This window comes from Rhinoraja longicauda, chromosome 2 (assembly GCF_053455715.1).
Source record: "Rhinoraja longicauda isolate Sanriku21f chromosome 2, sRhiLon1.1, whole genome shotgun sequence".
Taxonomy (NCBI): Eukaryota; Metazoa; Chordata; class Chondrichthyes; order Rajiformes; family Arhynchobatidae; genus Rhinoraja; species Rhinoraja longicauda.
In genome coordinates, this window is record NC_135954.1 from 18,494,932 (window position 1) to 18,513,083 (window position 18,152).

Consider the following 18,152-nt stretch of genomic DNA (forward strand, 5'->3'; position numbering starts at 1 on the left):
GGTTGTCCAAGGGATATGGGTTTAGTGCAGGAAAGCAGCATTGAAGTAAAAGACCAGCCGTGAAATAAGTTTCTATTCATCAGGTGACTGTTCTGATCCAACATCTCAAAGATTTTCATGTGTTGCACATTACTTCCTAGCTTAAAATCCTCTTCAGCTGGTCTTCATTGATAGTCCTCAAGTGGAGAGCTCCTTCAAATCTGGTAGTCTTTGTGGCTGCTTACCATCTTCCATCGCTGTCCACCTCTTCTATCCCCACATGTATTTTGGTGCCCGAATCCTAACTCTAATCTTCTTCCCCCACCTGCCTCCATCTGCCCACCATCCCTCCTTGGTTCACCAGCCACCTATTGGCTTCTGTTTCACCCTCCCACCTCCACTCCTCATTTCTTCCCTCGCCACTCTCAATGCCGATGCAGGGATTCAAACAGAAATGTTGACAATTCCTCCCCCTACCTGACAGATGCTGCTTGACCGCTGACAATAGATAATAGGTGCAGGAGTAGGCCATCCGGCCCTTCGAGCCAGCACCACCATTCAATGTGATCATGGCTGATCATTCTCAATCAGTACCCCGCTCCTGCCTTCTCCCCATACCCCCTGACTCTGCTATCCTTAAGAGCTCTATCTAGCTCTTGAATGCTGAGTTCCTCCAGGAGATTGTTTGTAACTCGATTCCAGCATCTGCAGTCTCATGTCTTCTTCAGATCTTAACTGATTAGATACTTAAAGATAAATCTTTTGCATCCACAGAAGATTAATCTCCGAGTCCTAACCCACGCACAATCCCAGACACAGGCCTGATTTCAGCTGCCATATTTTTCTTTGTGATCTTTATTATCCACAGTGTGAATGAAAATGTGAAAGCAAATTCAATAGAGATGCCAGAAGCATCTTTATAGATTTATTTCTCGTCATTACGCTCTCTAGCTCTTTAATTCTCCTCCAATTTTACAGACATCGCTTCATAGCATACTTTTTTAACCCACCATTACATTTTTTTTTAATTTAAAAAAAGACAAGATTTTAAAACTGTCTGAAGCAGGGTCTTGGCCAGAAACATCACCTGTTCCTTTTTTTCAGAGATGCTGCCTAACCCACTGAGTTACTCCAGGTTTTTGTGTTTATCTTCAGTTTAAACCAACATCTGCATTTCCTTCCTACACAAGATTTTAATTGCTTAGAGACCCATATTGGAATTTATTTTTAAAAACTACTGATTTACAACTGGAGGTGAGCTGGGGAAAATGTGCTACGAGGTTAATAATCTGCAGTTCATATCCCAAATGGCAGTCAGAAAATCTGTCATTAAAAAGAGGCCTTAGAACTTGGGGTTTTGAAAAAACCGAACCAATTTACTGGCGCCTTTTAGGCAAATATTCAGTCTGCACGGGTTTGACCCAAATGGCACAGCAATGTGAAGGTATGAGAAATCACGAATGGAAAATAAATTCTGACATCGCTAACCATACCTGATGATGAATTAAAATAAACTAAAAGAATGTTTTCTTTTATCAGATCTTCTTTAAATAAAACCAGATTTCAGAGAAACTAGCTGGAAAAAAAAAATCTATTAATCTCCACGAATCTCTGGTTTATACAGTGCCCTCCATAATGTTTGGGACAAAGACATCATTTATTTATTTGCCTCTGCACTCCACAATTTGAGATTTGTAATAGAAAAAAAATCACATGTGGTTAAAGTGCACATTGTCAGATTTTAATAAAGGCCATTTTTATACATTTTGGTTTCACCATGTAGAAATTACAACAGTGTTTATACATAGTACCCCATTTCAGGGCACCATAATGTTGTCATGTAAATGAAAGTAGTCATGTTTAGTATTTTGTTGCATATCCTTTGCATGCAATGACTGCTTGAAGTCTGCGATTCATGGACATCACCAGTTGCTGGGTGTCTTCTCTGGTGATGCTCTGCCAGGCCTCTATTGCAGCCATCTTTAGCTTATGCTTGTTTTGGGGGCTAGTCAGTTTTCTCTTCAGCATATAAAAGGCATGCTCAATTGGATTCAGATCGGGTGATTGACTTGGCCACTTTTAGCTTTGACCATTTTTTAGGTTTGAAAAACTCCATTGTTGCTTTAGCAGTATGTTTGGGACCATTGTTTTGCTGTAGAATGAACCGCCGGCCAATGAGTTTTGAGGCACTTGTTTGAACGAGCAGATAGGATGTCTCTATACACTTCAGAATTCATGATGCTACGACCATCAGCAGTTGTATCATCAATGAAATAAGTGAGCCAGTACCTTCAGCAGCCATACATGCCCAGGCCATAACACCCCCACCACTGTGTTTCACAGATGAGGTGGTATGCTTTGGATCTTGGGCAGTTCCTTCACTCCTCCATACTTTGCTCTTGCCATCACTCTGATACAAGTTAATCTTCGTCTCATCTGTCCACAAACCATTTTTCCAGAACTGCGGTTCTCTTTTAAGTACTTCTTGGCAAACTGTAACCTGGCCCCATCCTATTTTTACAGCTGGTTTGCATCTTGCAGTGTAGCCTCTGTATTTCTGCAGACAGCGGTCATTGACAAATCAACACCTAACGCCTGAAGAGTGTTTCTGATCTGTCAGACTGGTGTTTGGAAATTTTTCTTTATTATGGAGAGAATTCTTCTGTCATCAGCTGTGGAGGTCTTCCTTGGCCTGCCAGTCCCTTTGCGATTAGTAAGCTCACCAGTGCTCTCTTTCTTCTTAATGTTGTTTCAAACAGTTGATTTTGGTAAGCCTAAGGTTTGGCTGATGTCTCTAACAGTTTTATTCTCGTTTCTCACTCTCATAATGGCTTCTTTGACTTTCATTGTCACAACTTTGGTCCTCATGTTGATAAACAGCAATAAAAGTCTCCAAAGGTGATGGAAAGACTGGCTGAGAGCTCGCATGTACCTAGCATTAAAGAGGCAATTAAACACACCTGAGCAATTACAAACACCTGTGAAGCCATGTGTCCCAAACATTATGGTGCCCTGAAATGGGGGGACTATGTAAAAACACAGCTGTAATTTCTACATGGTAAAACCGATACATATAAAAATGGCCTTTAATAAAATCTGACAATGTGCACTTTAACCACATGTGATTTCTTCTAATACAAATCTCAAATTGTGGAGTACAGAGGCAAATAAATAAATGATGGGTCTTTGTCCCAAGCATTATGGAGGGCATTGTACATTATATTATTTGAACGGTTTGAGATCTGCTCGTACTTTAAGATGCTAATACCTTTATAATCAAAAAAGCTCAAGCTATCTTGCAAAAGTTCACCCTCTAACATGTCAGCAAATGGAAGTTAAAGAACATGACAAAATAGAAGTTAAAGAACATGATAAAACTGGCACAGAAAAGCAAATGAGGCCTCCATCACCTCTTCTCCATAGCACTCAATTCCCTGATCATTCAAAAGTGTATTTACTTTCCCTTTAAAACAACCTCAAATGATTTGAGTCTCAATAAACCTTTGGGCTAGAGAATTCCAGAGTTCTATCACCCCCTTTTGAGAAGTTGTTCCTGTGCACCTCATCCTTAAGTGACCATCCACTAATTTTACATAGAACAGTCCAGCACAGGAAAAGGTCCTTCAACCTCAAATGCCTGTGCCAAACAGAATCTGCCTACAGCTGGGAAGTGACGCAGCTGGTGCCCTGGTGCCATCGCAACAACCTGGAGCTCAATGCTCTCAAAACAGTGGAACTAATTGTAGACTTTCAAAGAGATCCCCCCTCCCCACCCCCCATCAACAACACCATAGTCACATCTGTGGAGTCATTTAAGTTCCTTGGAACCATCATCTCCAGGGACCATAAATGGGAGGCCACCATCGACTCCACAATCAAAAAGGTCCATCAGAAGATGTTCTTCCTGCGGCAACTGAAGAAACACAATCTGCCACAGGCAATGATGGTCCAATTCTATACTGCTATAATTGAGTCCGTCCTCACCTTCTCCATCATGGTCTGGTTTGGCTCAGCCACCAAGCACGACATCCGGAGGCTGCAACGGATCGTTCGCACAGCTGAGGTTGTTGACTGCAACCTTCCCCCCATTGACGAACTGTACACTGCAAGGGCCAGGAAGCGAGTGGGCAAGATTATCTCTGACCCCTCTGACCCTGGCCACGAACTCTTCGAAGCACTTCCCTCTGGAAGGTGACTCCGGACTGTCAAAGCAGCCACAGCCAGAGATAAAAACAGCTTTTTTCCCCACGAGTGATAGTTCTATTCAATAACCAAAGTCTGTAGTCTCTTTCTTGCTCTGGTTTATTTTCACCCACATGTTTAGACTGTAATGTTGTATCCTTATTGTTTTGATATGTTTATGCTTTATTCTTAATTGTTAACTGTATGTTTGTGTTGTCATTTGTCAGCGGAGCACCAAGGCACATTCCTTGTATATGCATACTTGGCCAATAAACCTATTCATTCATTCAAACATGATGCGAAGATTAACTGATCTCATCTGCTTGTACATGATCCATATCCCACCCCCCATTCCCTTCATATCCACGTGCTATCTAACAAGTTCATATACCACTATTGTATTTGCCTCCATCAGCACCCCTGTCCAAGCTTGTCCAACCTCACCTTACTCCCACAATCAACAAAGTCTCCTCATTTGAGATTGAACCCTGTCATTCCCCACAGAGCATGCATGTCTCAGTCAGGTTACTCCTAATTTCTTTAAACTCCAAAGATTAGAAGGATGAGAGGAGATCTTATGAATTTAGAAGGATGAGAGGAGATCTTATCGAAACGTCTAAGATTATTCAGGGGTTGGACACGTTAGAGGCAGGAAACATGTTCCCAATGTTGGGGGAGTCCAGAACAAGGGGCCACAGTTTAAGAATAAGGGGTAGGCCATTTAGAACTGAGATGAGGAAAAACTTTTTCAGTCAGAGTTGTGAATCTGTGGAATTCTCCGCCTCAGAAGGCAGTGGAGGCCAATTCTCTGAATGCATTCAAGAGAGAGCTGGATAGAGCTCTTAAGGATAGCGGAGTCAGGGGGTGTGGGGAGAAGGCAGGAACGGGGTACTGATTGAGAATGATCAGCCATGATCATATTGAATGGCGGTGCTGGCTCGAAGGGCCGAATGGCCTCCTCCTGCACCTATTGTTTATTGTCTATCTAATGTCCACAGCTAATCATGACAGGACAATTATCTATTTCCAGGTTTTAGTCCAGTTATTCCCATTTGGACTGCCTGCAGTGCCAGCATATCATTTAAAAAAAAAAGGGAATCAAAATTGTGCACAGAACTCCAAATGTGAACTGTATGATACATCTGGCAAGTTAACTGAAGATACCGACGACACTTTACACTCTAAATGAAAACACATTGCTTTCTGTTAAATAAATAATACATTTAATTAAGTCAATATACAACACTATACAAAATAAAACGCAGTGAAGTCCAATAAAGTAGAACTATTAAGAAAGGTCCTTTCTTTTACAAAAATATCACTACAATATGGTATTGACTAATTTTAATAACATATCTGGGAAAATACTGTCAACATAATACGGGGGAAATCCACACAACATTGGAATGTATGTATTACAATAACATACTGCCTTTGTTCTCAAACAAATGGGTCAGAGCCAAATTGATTGCGACCCAAGTTTTCAGTACATTTCTACGATGACCACTAGTACAGAAATATTCTGTCAACCTTACAAGGCAGTGATGTTTTGCATGATTAACAGGTTGCAAAGTGATTCTAACGTGGGGCATAAACAGTATCACCCAGATGGGAAATAGTATTTTTAAGATCGCATCAGTCGCTGAAATGGTCTGCTCCAAGTGTTTGCAGAAATTTAATCCTTGGATTGATTAATGGTCATTTCAACTTCCTCAGAACTTTGTTTTAATCAAAAGTATTGGTAGTGGCAGAGGTGAAAATATTATTACCATCAAGATTTTTCAATCATCCACGTTCAAATACAATGAGGTGTATTACAACCAAGGGCGAAATAGAACTTTATGTTTAATACAAGGTGAGGCCATTGTGTGAGCACAACATAACTAACTAATGAAGGGTGGGCAGTCCTCGCAGGTGAAAATGTGATGGCAAAGCTTCTTGCAAATGGCTTGTAAAGGCAGATTGCCTTGAAATGGATCACAATGCTATTCACAGGAAGTACAAGAAAAATAAGAGTGTTCCTTAAGAACTAAAGAAATGTCAAATACTTCCCTAAGAAAACGAGACCCAATTGATAATGTTAGCAAGATATAACTAAAAATAAAAGATTTATCAATATATGAATAAATTATATTTTTAACAATGGTTACTATGTGTTACATTCATCCTTATGGTATTTTTAATACATGCTGATAGACTAATCTATGTTCTGGTTCATAACATTAAACATTTGGTGTCCGACAGTAAAGCTAATCTTGCTTTGACAGAGGAAGCAATTCACCAAACCATTTGTGGATTGAGTTTTTGGCTCCATTACTGATGGTTCAACATGGTAGCTCATATCTGCAGCACCACAGAACAAGGCGAGCTGAAATATTTCCAGTCCGGTAAAGAGGAAACAGAAGTTCATTTCAGCTAATATAATAAAACAATAAATTCTGATGTTTATATTTCTTATGCAGCAGAGTAATGGCAGTGGTGTTTCAAATCTTCTTGGATTATTTCTCAAATATCATTATGAATTAAAAAAAGATAAAGTAGGCCTGTGCTTTGTGATGGGCAGTCTTTTGTGTAGCCAGGAGCTTCACGTTTCACCCAGGCCTTGCAGGCATTGGGGACGAGGATAAAATAAAAGTGATTATCAACCCTAAAGAGATTTGCACGTGTATCAGTTCAGACGAAACAAGTCCCCAACTGTTGCTTTGTTGTGTCAACTCGAAAATGTCCACCGCCATTGTTCTGCAATGTAGAGAGCAGAGTAAGTGGTGGGCAGAGACAAAGGACAGCCCACAAGCTGGGACTTGTGTTTTCTTGCTTGCTTTCTTGCCGCTGTTGCCGGCTCCTCACGACTGATGGTAATGGTGGTAGTGATGATGGTGATGGTGCTCATGGTGATGATGATGCTCGTGCCTCTGGACGACCGGCATGACGTAGCCCTCGCTCGACATGACCGGCGGCAGGTCGCGCACAAATTCCTGCTCCAGTGCCATGGGCTGAACGTGGGCCGTCTTCAGCGGGGAATGGGTGGCGTCTTTCATTCTTTGCCTGTACTTTTTGTGGCTGTGCTGCTGCTGCTGCTGCTGCTGCTGCTGCTGCTGCTGCTGCTGCTGCTGCTGCTGCTGTTGTTGTTGGTGCTGTTGCTGTTGCTGCTGCTGGAAATGATAATGGTCGTGACCCGGGTGGGCAGGCTGGGAGTGGTGATGGATACCTTTACCTGCCTTATTCCCGCTGCTCTGGCCGGGTGCAGCGGAAACCTTGCCCGCCCCCTTGGGAGACTTCCCAAGCAACTTCTCCTGGCACTTCAGCCGCTGGTGTGCTTCGCTTGACCGGAGCTCGCCGGCACTGGCTGGAGAGGGCTGGTCCTGGAGGAGTTGCGACCGTCGCTGGTGGCAGCCATGAGTCTCCGTTTCCTGGGATCGTGACCGGCTTTGAGAGTGAGGGGTTTTCCCGTGGTGTTCTTGCCTGGTCTGCAACGGCGGGGACCCTGCATGGGAAGAAACAAACCCAAGTGAGACAGGCTGACTGGGGGAGACAAAAATAGCAGGACATTTCTGGTATGACCAATAACTGTTATTCCTAATCAAGTGAAATTTATCTCATCTCGGTATTTCATTTCCAAAACGATTGGCCAGATGGTGGTGAATCTGTGGAATTATTTTCCATAGAAGGCTGTGGAGGCCAAGTCAATAGATATTTTTAAGGTGGAGATTATTGATTAGTACAGGTGTCAGGGGTTATGGGGAAAAGGCAGGAAAATGGGGTTGAGAGGGAAAGATCGATCAGCCATGAGCAAAGGCAGAGTAGACAATGGGCTGAATGGCCTAATTCTACTCCTAGAACTTATGATTGTATGATACTGGGCTACTTGGAAACTTCAATTACTTCCAAGTGGAGCAGGCTTATCTAATGAGGTTACCTCGAGTGGCTACATCTAATATTGTAAACCTTGCCTGCTGAGTTATTTCATCAGTATTACAAAGGAAAGCATGCAATGGTGCTGTAATCTGATAGAAAAGCAGAAAATGTTGGAAATACTCAGCAGTTCAGACAGCATCTATGGAGGGCGAAATATAATTAACGTATCTATTCAAGTCTTCTTCAATGGAACTGGAAATAATTGGAGATGATCATCATTTAATCGGCATTCCTTCCTATTGCAAAGTTTAGTTTTTGTTCACTCCTTTCCTCCACACCATTGCTGCATCTTTACTTGTACTCAGTAGAGAAAAGGGACATTATTCAGAAAGTTAACATAGTTCATCTCTATAGATTTGGTTTAGTTCAGAGGGACAGCGTGGAATCAAGACCTTTGGCCCACTGAGTCCACACCAACCAGCAATCACCTGTACACTAGTTCTATCTGACACACAAGGGACAATATAAAGAAGCCAATTAACCTATAAACCTGCACGTCTTTGGAATGTGGGAGACAACCGGAGCAAATCCATGCAGTGTCAGGGAGAAGATACAGACAGCACCCGTAGTCATGATCGAACATGGGTCTGTGGCGCTGTAAGGCAGCAACTCTACTGCTGCTCTACTGTGCCGCTCCTACGTTACTGAGTATGCCAAACATTTCTTCCTCTTTGTTAACTTTTTCCCCCAACAGCATTGTTTAAGAAAGATGGAATGATGACTAATGCAAAATTATTCCTTCAACTACAGGATATAATTCCTTGTCAGGAGAATTTGGGTAATTTTAAACAGTGTGGAAGGGGGAGGCTTGGGAATGTAGTCGTGCAGGGAGAGCTGGAAGTAGAGGAACAGAGGCTTCATCTCTATCCCATCCAAAATTCCAACGCTTTCTCAAACAACCACATGAAAAATAGAAGACCGAAACTCAAATATTTTTTTTTCCCTTGGTTCAAAGGGTGGCACAGCGATAGAGTTGCTGCCTTACAGCACCAGGGACCATGAGTGCTGTCTGTATGGAGTTTGTGCGTTCTCCCTATGACTGTGTGGTATTTCTCCAGGTGCTCCTGTTTCTTCCCACACTCCAAAGATGTACAAGTTTGTAGATTAATTGGCTTCAGTAAAATTGTAAATTGTTCCTAATGTGTGGGATAGTGCAGTGTACCGATTGGCGCGGACTCAGTGGGCCGAAGGGCCTGTTTCCGTGCTGTATCTCTAAACTAAACAAAGCAATCAATTGAATTTGCCTGATCACCGGGTTAAATGCTGGTGAGAGCTGCAAAATAAGATAATGTTCATGCCCATCTCCATACAGTCAGCATCAATAAGCAAAACGATCTGCTTGTGTTTAATGCATAACCAGCCAATTCAAATGGAGACAATTGTTTGACCAAACTCGCAAACAACGATGCAAATATTGACCCGAGAATGCTTGGACAGAAGTAGCCATTTAATTCAATACCTGGTCCAAATTTAGATGTGTAGTTTTCTATCCCAGCCAAATCTAAATAATGGTTTCTTCTCTCTGTGTTTTCATCCACACAGTATTGTTCACGGATATTTGAATGCTGCTGTTCACTGTTGTATCTTCTGGAAGAAAGAACAGAAGAGAATTGATATTCCTTTTTATCTTTCCACAGTTGACTCATCCAACATAATGGGAACAGGGCTTGGTTCAGGTTCAACCCTAAACCAGCGTTCCCAACTCAATCGCTGGCCACGTTTTAGATTTCTCCACCCAGGTCTGGACAAACACCAATTGCACTTCAAATTAAGTCTCTTCACCACCCCCTCATTGTTTTGGTTGAGACTTGACCTGGCAGTTTTTTTCCCTAATCAACTGAAGCGTGGCACGAAAAGACCGAACAATCAAGCACTTTTAAGAGAATGATGCAAATCCCTTCAAGATGATGAGCAATTAAAGTGCAAAATTCCAGCAGCCAAGAGTTTAAGAAAAACAGAGTCATCAACTAGTTAGTTATCATCGTTCCCTACGTTACGAGGGGGAAGAGTTAATTGGGTGGAACAGATTACTGGGGACTATCAAAAAGTGTGCCAAGTAGCTGATGTAAATACTGCTGAACTGGCTGGGCCTTTACAAATTACAATTTGAATGTAAACTATCCACCCTAGATTTTTTCATCTGTTGAATCGTGAAAGAGTTAGAAAGTAAAATTAATGGTGCTGTCACAAAAATTATTTGGCAATCTCGCTAAATCTTGAGAAAGGTTCAAAAGGAAAATGACTCAAACATTTTAAAAAACGATCGAGTATAAAACCATTGGACATCTGATTTGAAAAATTTGGAGTGAGAAAACAGAAATTCAATAATAAGAAAGTTGGAGCTTTTGGGAGCGATTGTGGACATGGGGAAGGAACAGCAAATAATCTAACTAGGTAATTCTTTCAAGGTGCAACGAAGGAATGATGGGCTGATTGACAAGATGTGCCGGCAGATTCTTTGGAAAATTGGGCAAACAGTGCATGGCATGAGAACACAAAGAACTAGGAGCAAATGTAGGCCACGGTCACTCAAACCTGGCCCACCATGCAATGTGATCACAGAGCAAAATACAAACTGCAGGAGGAACTCGGAATGTTAAGCGGCATCAGTGGAGGCAAAGGGAAGGTTCTCACGCCAAAATGTCAACCGCCGCCTTGCCTCAACGGATGTTGATTGATCTGCTGAGTTCTTCCAGTAGTTATATTTAAAAAAAATTGCTCCAGATTCCAGCATGTGTAGTCTCTCGTGCATCCATTCAATGAAATCATGTCTGATCCACCTCGGGCCACAACCGCTCCTCTGTGCTAGCTCTTCATAGCCCTCAATTCTTGGTCTTTCAAGAATTCATCTACCCTTCACTTCTCATGATCCAGCACCCACAACATGCAAACAAAATGTATTCACTGTACCTTGGTGCACATGACAATAATAAACAAAGCTAAACAAAAACCCCACTCTAGGTTAGAGACTTCCAGAGATCCTCTGTGAGAAGAAATTTCTATGTACCTCATTAAAAAAAACACTTTTGTGACACTTGTTAAATTTGGGAACTAAACGTATAAATAATAGAAAATAGGTGCAGGGAGAGGCCATTCGGCACTTCAAGCCAGCACTGCTAATAAAGTCACCAACTGACCATGACAGTCCACTGTGACAGTCCAGGAAAGAAAGAACGGGTAGTGGAGGGTACAATGATTACATCAAAACATAGATTTGTTAAACTGCACGGTGGCGCAGCGGTAGAGTTGCTGCCTTACAGCGAATGCAGCGCCGGAGACTCAGGTTCGATCCTGACTACGGGCGGCGTCTGTACGGAGTTTGTATGCTCTCCCCGTGACTTTTCTCCGAGATCTTCGGTTTCCTCCCACACTCCAAAGACGTACAGGTATGTAGGTTAATTGGCTGGGCAAATGTAAAAATTGTCCCTAGTGTGAAGGATAGTGTTAATGGGCGGGGATCGCTGGGCGGCGCGGACCCGGTGGGCCGAAGGGCCTGTTTCCGCGCTGTATCTCTAAATCTAAATCTAAATCTAAAATAATTTAGTGAATTTCAGAAGAACTTACAAGAGCAAGAATATAAAGTGATTAATTTTGGGGACCAGGAACTCTCGAAGGAAGAGATTTTAAGTGGGACAAGATGCAGGGTCCTTCATATGATGGGGAGTTATGGTAAAGCTAAACCATGTTAATTGGCAGCACCCATATGATGGGGAGTTATAATAAAGCTAAACCATGGCAGCAATAATGGAACAGAGTAAAACTTGAAAGACATTTAAGTTAAATTTAAGTTTAAGTTAAACTGAGGCGTAACCATCGTTATACAATTCTCAAAAATTTTGGAACAGATGTGCATGATTGTTCAGCTCAGTTCATCCACAAAAGATTAGCCTGAACATGTTTAATTAACAATTCCAAAGACTGACTTCAGGTTCCTATCCAGAAAGGTACTGATCTTGATTTTCATCATTGGTCTGGATTGTGCTCCTCCTCAGTCAACAAACAGCAGTGGAAGAGAGAGCACGTTTGACATCTGTAACTCTACAGTGCAGCACAGATATGTTCAACACACTGATGGTTAGATCCACTCGCTTCTCAGTAATGCAGCTCAGTTAAGGAGCCACAAATAAGTTGGATCTAATAGTTTTTCATTTTCTATTGATTAAACCACTGATGTTAATTCAAATAACAGTCAAATGCATTGCTATGCATTCTCAGTCCCCTACTATACTCCTATTTACACTTAAGACCAAATTCAGCTCAACAAAATTGAGGTCAAACTCAAGCTTGCAGGATGACATCACTGCAGAGGGTCAGATCACTAACAATGATGAGACAGAGTACTGGAAGGAGATAGAAATTTAGCAACAGTGTCGTCAGGATTATTTTATTTTTTTGTAAATTATTTCAATGTAAAGAATGTAGCCTTGGGATCCACCACCTGACTGCCCTTACAAGTTTCCCCACCTTACAGGACAACTGAAACAGAAAGATATGGCCAGCTCAACTGGATCTGTGGGGCAGCCAAAGATTAGCACAGCCACAGAGATAGTAATGGAGTGGGAGCAGGCATAGGTTGGTGGTTCAATACAAACTGGACATGTGCGTCAACTAATGTTGGGTCCATTTATGCTCATGCTCACAACCATCTGTACTCAGCTGTATGACTTACGTTATGGCACATTGGTTTAAAAGTGATAAACAAAGAACGAGCAAGGTGCCAAGAATTTTAAAAAACTACTAAGAGTGAGTCCATTCAAACCACTCATCTCTTCTCACATTCTTCAACTTTCTTCATTGCACAAGATAAAGTTCATAGTTAAAATGGTACAGCTAGTAGAGATGCTGCTTCACTGCTCCAGTGACCCAGGTTCAGTCCCGACCTCCGGTGAAGGCGGGTGGCTTGATAGTCCGTGTGGACTTGGTGAACAGAAGGGTCTGTTTCTGTGCTCTATGAATCTGTATGCAGAAAGACCTTTCAGTATGTTCAACTTAAGTGAAGTATAAACTTAACAATCTGGAGCAAAGATTGGGAAGGGTCCATATGCGTACACACAAAGATACTGCAAAGTAAATTTATAGGGAAAAACATAAGAATTGTGGATGCCCTTTATTGGAGAAAAGGAATTAAGAAATGAGAGGAGTAAAATGCAATTAATCTGTGAGCATTTATTGCTTGAAAGAGTATCTAAGACTGTTTTTCATGGCTCCTCTCTCGGCATTGATAACACAGATTGGAGTGGTGGCTTTGACATTACAGGGCAGCTTATGCAGTCAGTTTTTCAGTCTAAGGGGTGACTCCACCAGAGTTTAACTTCTTTGAAACTTGCCACATTTTGCTGGGAAATCAAAAACATATTTAAATTTTCAGCACTCCTGCAATTGAATATGTTTTTGTTTTCCACTTCATCTACTTTACAATGATCCTTGTAATACCTAGATCCAGTGTTGAGGAAATGGTTTAGCCTCCAGTACCTCAGCTGGGCAGACAGTCGTTTGTCTGGACTCTTCATTTCCTCTACATGTTCGACTTCATTCCTGCTCCGGCTGCTTTCACGATCTGCAACAGTTATTGCCATTGGTTTATTGTTGTCACGTGTACAGTGAAAAACCTAGTTTGCGTGCTATCCAGTCACATCATACTTCACGTGAATACAGTCAAGCCGTCCACAAGTACAACAGGTAGTGCAAAGAGAAAAATACCACACTAACAGCATCAATGAAAGGTATAAGAAAATAACTGCAGATGCTGGTACAAATCGATTTATTCACAAAATGCTGGAGTAACTCAGCAGGTCAGGCAGCATCTCGGGAGAGAAGGAATGGGTGACGTTTCGGACCCGAAACGTCACCCATTCCTTCTCTCCCGAGATGCTGCATGACCTGCTGAGTTACTCCAGCATTTTGTGAATAAAGCATCAATGAAAGAGCAGATTAAAAAAAAACAAGTGCAAAGGCCATAATGAGGTAGGTTGGGAGATTGGAAATACACCCCTGGCATACAAAACGACCCTTCAATAGTCTGAGAACTGTCTGAAGCAGTTTCCCAATCTGGTAAACACAAAGAATATACATTTGTGCAGGCTCCTGCAGCTTGTACCTTGCAACCCTCTGGAGAACCCCCCTCCCCCCCCCCCCCCTCAGGTGAAAGCTCACACAGCATCCAATAGAGCAGAGCAAGAGAGACTGGGGATAGAATTCGTCGAAGAATTAAAATGAGTCCGTCCTTTCTTTCACCTGCTAGCACTCAAATTGAACTTCTGATTTCAATTCTGGCCCTGATGGCTTAGAACCAACTTGACAAAATGGTCATAAATTGGTGCAAATGACTTTCATATCTAGAGACTGCATAACGGCTTGGGGAAATAGAAATATACATTGTACAGCTGGTTTCTCTTAAGGAGATGCAGTTCAGGCATATTGCTGAGGAAAGGATAAACTACACTTTAAAATTCGATCCATTTGTCTCTCAAGCCATTCTGTCTTCCACAGAATTGACGATGCTCTCCACACTCGGCTCACTGTCATTTTGTTGAGAGTGTGACCAGGTACATATTGACAAATTCATAATGGGCTTAATCGTGTCATGCAGGGCACAGCAATTCAATCAGGATCTATTTATTTATCTATCTATTTATTTATCTGTTTATTTATTTATTTATCTATTTTTCTATTTATTTATTTATCTATTTATCAATCTATTTATTTATTTAATTTGAACAGAAAAGCAGTTTTAGTTTTCTTCATGTTGTGAAATTAATAAAGTGTACTGTAGTCCCATGTGTTATGGAAGCAAACATCGACACTAAATGGCAAAATCAGACTAAGGAATCAATTTGCTGTTGGGCCTATGGTACAGGAGTCAACAAACATCAACTGGCTTACCTTGACCGTTGGCAAGGCCATCTTTCTTCCTTTGAGAAGGTTCGGGGGTGACCGTCAGTTTGACCCTCAAAGTCTTGCTGCTGGTGGATGATTGGTTTACTGAAGCATCTACAACCTCATAGATGGTGTGCATCAGGCTGGACATATCCTATGTGTGAAGCAAAGATATACAGTTGGTTAGCAACCATTTATCACAATGAAGATTTCTTGGGTGCACAGCTTTTCCTCTTGTTAACCCACATCTTTGTCAGACACTCCTCCCTACCATGTACCTCCAGAATCTCCAAGATGAAAGATTCTTAACCACTTTCTTTGAATTCCATGCCTCTTTGTATGCTCCATTATCAGCGCACTTATTTTTACATTAAAGAATGAAAAGTTGGCACAAAATGCCAATCTTACACACTCTTTCGTTTCGTGCATAAAACTTCAAAGTTTTTGGGGTGATATATTTGATATATTTACTAGTTTATTTAAGACAAAAATGGAACCTAGCATGGAAATGATTATCTTTGGAGATGTAAATAAATTAAATATATCCCAAATCTCATTTTTTAATTATGGTTTAATAATAGCGAAAAAACTCATACTTAAATTGTGGAAAAAGTCTAGTCCACCAACACTTAAAATGTGGATTGGTAATATGTTGGAAACAGCACATTTGGAAGAAATGAGACTCCTCCTAATAGAAAAAAAAGACCAATTCTTATCGAGTTGGTCTCCATTTATTGACCTTGTGGAATCATGCGGTGTAATATCAGCATAAAATTAAAATTCGGGGTTTGACTGAAAATTGATTAAGAAAACATCGATTGGTTGCGTGGGAGAATCTCCTCTCTGCTTTACTTTCGCACATTTTTTTTTTTTTTTTTTTTTTTTTTTTTTTTTTTTTTTTTTTTTTTTTTTTTCCACTCGATACTCACTAATTTATTCTTTACTCTTCACTAAAAAAAAAAAAAAAAAAAAAAAAAAAAAGAATGAAAAGTTAAAAATTAACAAGGCAGGCAGAGTTTCCTCATAGTGACAGGAGACAGCGACGGAGTGCCAAAGCTTGTAATGCCATTACATTAGACGACAGGTGATTTCTCTCACATCAGGTAGCCCCGGCATTCCCTTTCTCTATCCCTCCCTCACCCAAGTCGCACAAGCATTTCATTTTCACCCTACAAATAGCTAACAATGGCCTGTTTCCTTTATCATCATTACTTTTATTGCATATCTTTCATTCATTGTTCTTTGTCTCTCCATATCACCGTCTATCTCTCTTGTTTCCCTTATCCTTAACCAGTCTGAAGAAGGGTCTCAACCCGAAATGTCACCCATTCCTTCTCTCCAGAAATGCTACCTGTCCCACTGAGTTACTCCAGCTTTTTGGGTTTATCTTCGGTTTAAACCAGCATCTGCAGTTCCTTCTTACACATTAAGTATCAATTTGTTTGCTCGCCTCTGTCCCATGTCCCTCAATACTCTAACCTAACAAAAATGATTGCCTGACATTAACAATTAAGTAAGCATCCATAACTTTTTAGATAAAATTCCACTATTCCACGTGCTTCCTGACTGGTAAGAGGCTGGGCACGTGACAGCAGTCAATGTCCAAATGTCCCGGCTTTAAGCGGTCAATTGACACGGCCTCCGGCTGGCCCCCCATGTCCAACACAAAGGTTGTCTGCCTGTGCTCTAGCACCCGGTACGGGCCCTCATAATGCCTCTGGAGCGGCGTCCGGTGGGCGTCACGGCGCAGGAACACATAGGCGCAGTCCCGGAGGGCTGATGGCACCTGCTGGCGAAATGTCCCGTGGCAGGACGTCGGCACGGGTGCGTGCTTGCCCACTCGCTCGCGAAGTCGCTGTAGGGTGGATGAGGGCGGTTCCTGCTGCTCCGGCGCCGAGGGCACGAACTCCCCGGGCACCATGAGCGGCGACCCGTACACGAGCTCCGCTGAAGATGAGGCCATGTCCTCCTTAGGCGCAGTCCGGATGCCCAGCCAGACCGACGATAGTGCGTCCATCCAGTCCGGGCCGGAGAGTCGCGCCTTCAGCGCCTCCTTGAGCTGCCGGTGGAACCTCTCCACCAGGTCGTTTGCCTGCGGGTGATAGGCCGTGGTGTGGTGCAGCCGCACGCCCAACAGGTGGGCCATGGCCGACCACAGCTCAGATGTGAACTGTGATCCCCGGTCCGATGAGATGACCACCGGCACCCCAAAGCGAGCGATCCAGTGAGCGGCCAATGCCCGAGCGCATGTTGCTGTGGCTGTGTCGGCCAGCGGTATGGCCTCCAGCCACCGTGTGAAGCGGTCCACCACCGTGAGGTGGTGGGTGATGCCCCGGGACGGCAGAAGAGGGCCCACAATGTCCACGTGCAGGTGGTCAAAACGCCGGCATGGTAGACCGATCACTTGGAGTGGCGCCCGGACTGGATTTCCGCCGTCTGGCATGGAATGCAGGTGAGGGCCCAGTGGCCAACTTGCTTGCGCAGACCGCGCCACATGAACCGCGCAGATACAAGTGCCGTCATCGCCCGGATGGATGGGTGAGCCAGCCCGTGGACCACGTCGAAAACCCTCCGGCGCCAGGCGGCAGGGACGATGGGGCGCGGCTGACCAGACGACACGTCGCACAACATTGTCCTTCCTCCGGCGCCAAGAGGGACATCCTCAAGGCGGAGGCCAGAGATGGCAGTCCAGTAGGCGGGCATCTCCACGTCCATTGGCTGGGCCTCCGCCAGGGCAGAATAATCAATGCCGGGCGCCACTTCGAAAACGGCGAGACAACGCGTCGGCCACCCGGTTTTCCTTCCCCTCGACGAAGCGAATTGAGGTGGTGTACTCTGAAATGTATGTCAACTGGCGCTGCTGTCGGGCGGAACACGGGTCCGAAACCTTTACCAGGGCGAATGTGAGCGGCTTGTGGTCCGTGTACGCGGTGAACGGGCGACCCTCCAGGAAATAGCGGAAGTGGCGCACCTGCCAGGTACAGACCTAGGAGCTCGCGGTCGAATGCGCTGTACTTCCTTTGGGCGTTGTCGAGGTGCCGGCTGAAGAAGGCCAGGGAGCCGCCACATAGTAAATATTCCCAGCCATTTGGGAGAAATATTACCAGAATGCAAAGTGAGCTGAGAACCAGCAGACATGAATTTGCCTTGCGTTTCCATGCAAATGCCCAGTGTAACGACCCAAGCCTCTGACTTGTTTG

General features: G+C 43.1%; 1 protein-coding gene across 2 annotated transcripts in view; it reads right to left on the reverse strand.

Moving 5' to 3' along the window:
- Positions 1-5,426: 5,426 nt before the first annotated feature.
- The window catches only part of nkd2b (NKD inhibitor of WNT signaling pathway 2b), a 141,182-nt gene continuing 128,456 nt past the window's right edge, over positions 5,427-18,152 (reverse strand). The window contains exons 6-9 of one of the 2 annotated variants that reach the window (XM_078415699.1): positions 14,959-15,106; positions 13,549-13,633; positions 9,536-9,663; positions 5,427-7,645 (exon numbers count right to left, since the gene is read on the reverse strand). In XM_078415699.1, coding sequence (XP_078271825.1) covers positions 7,005-7,645; positions 9,536-9,663; positions 13,549-13,633; positions 14,959-15,106 — 1,002 coding nt within the window. In that variant the 3' untranslated portion in view covers positions 5,427-7,004. Of the gene's footprint in view, positions 7,646-9,535; positions 9,664-13,509; positions 13,634-14,958; positions 15,107-18,152 lie in introns of both variants that reach the window. The other variant, XM_078415692.1, reaches the window with a different exon arrangement.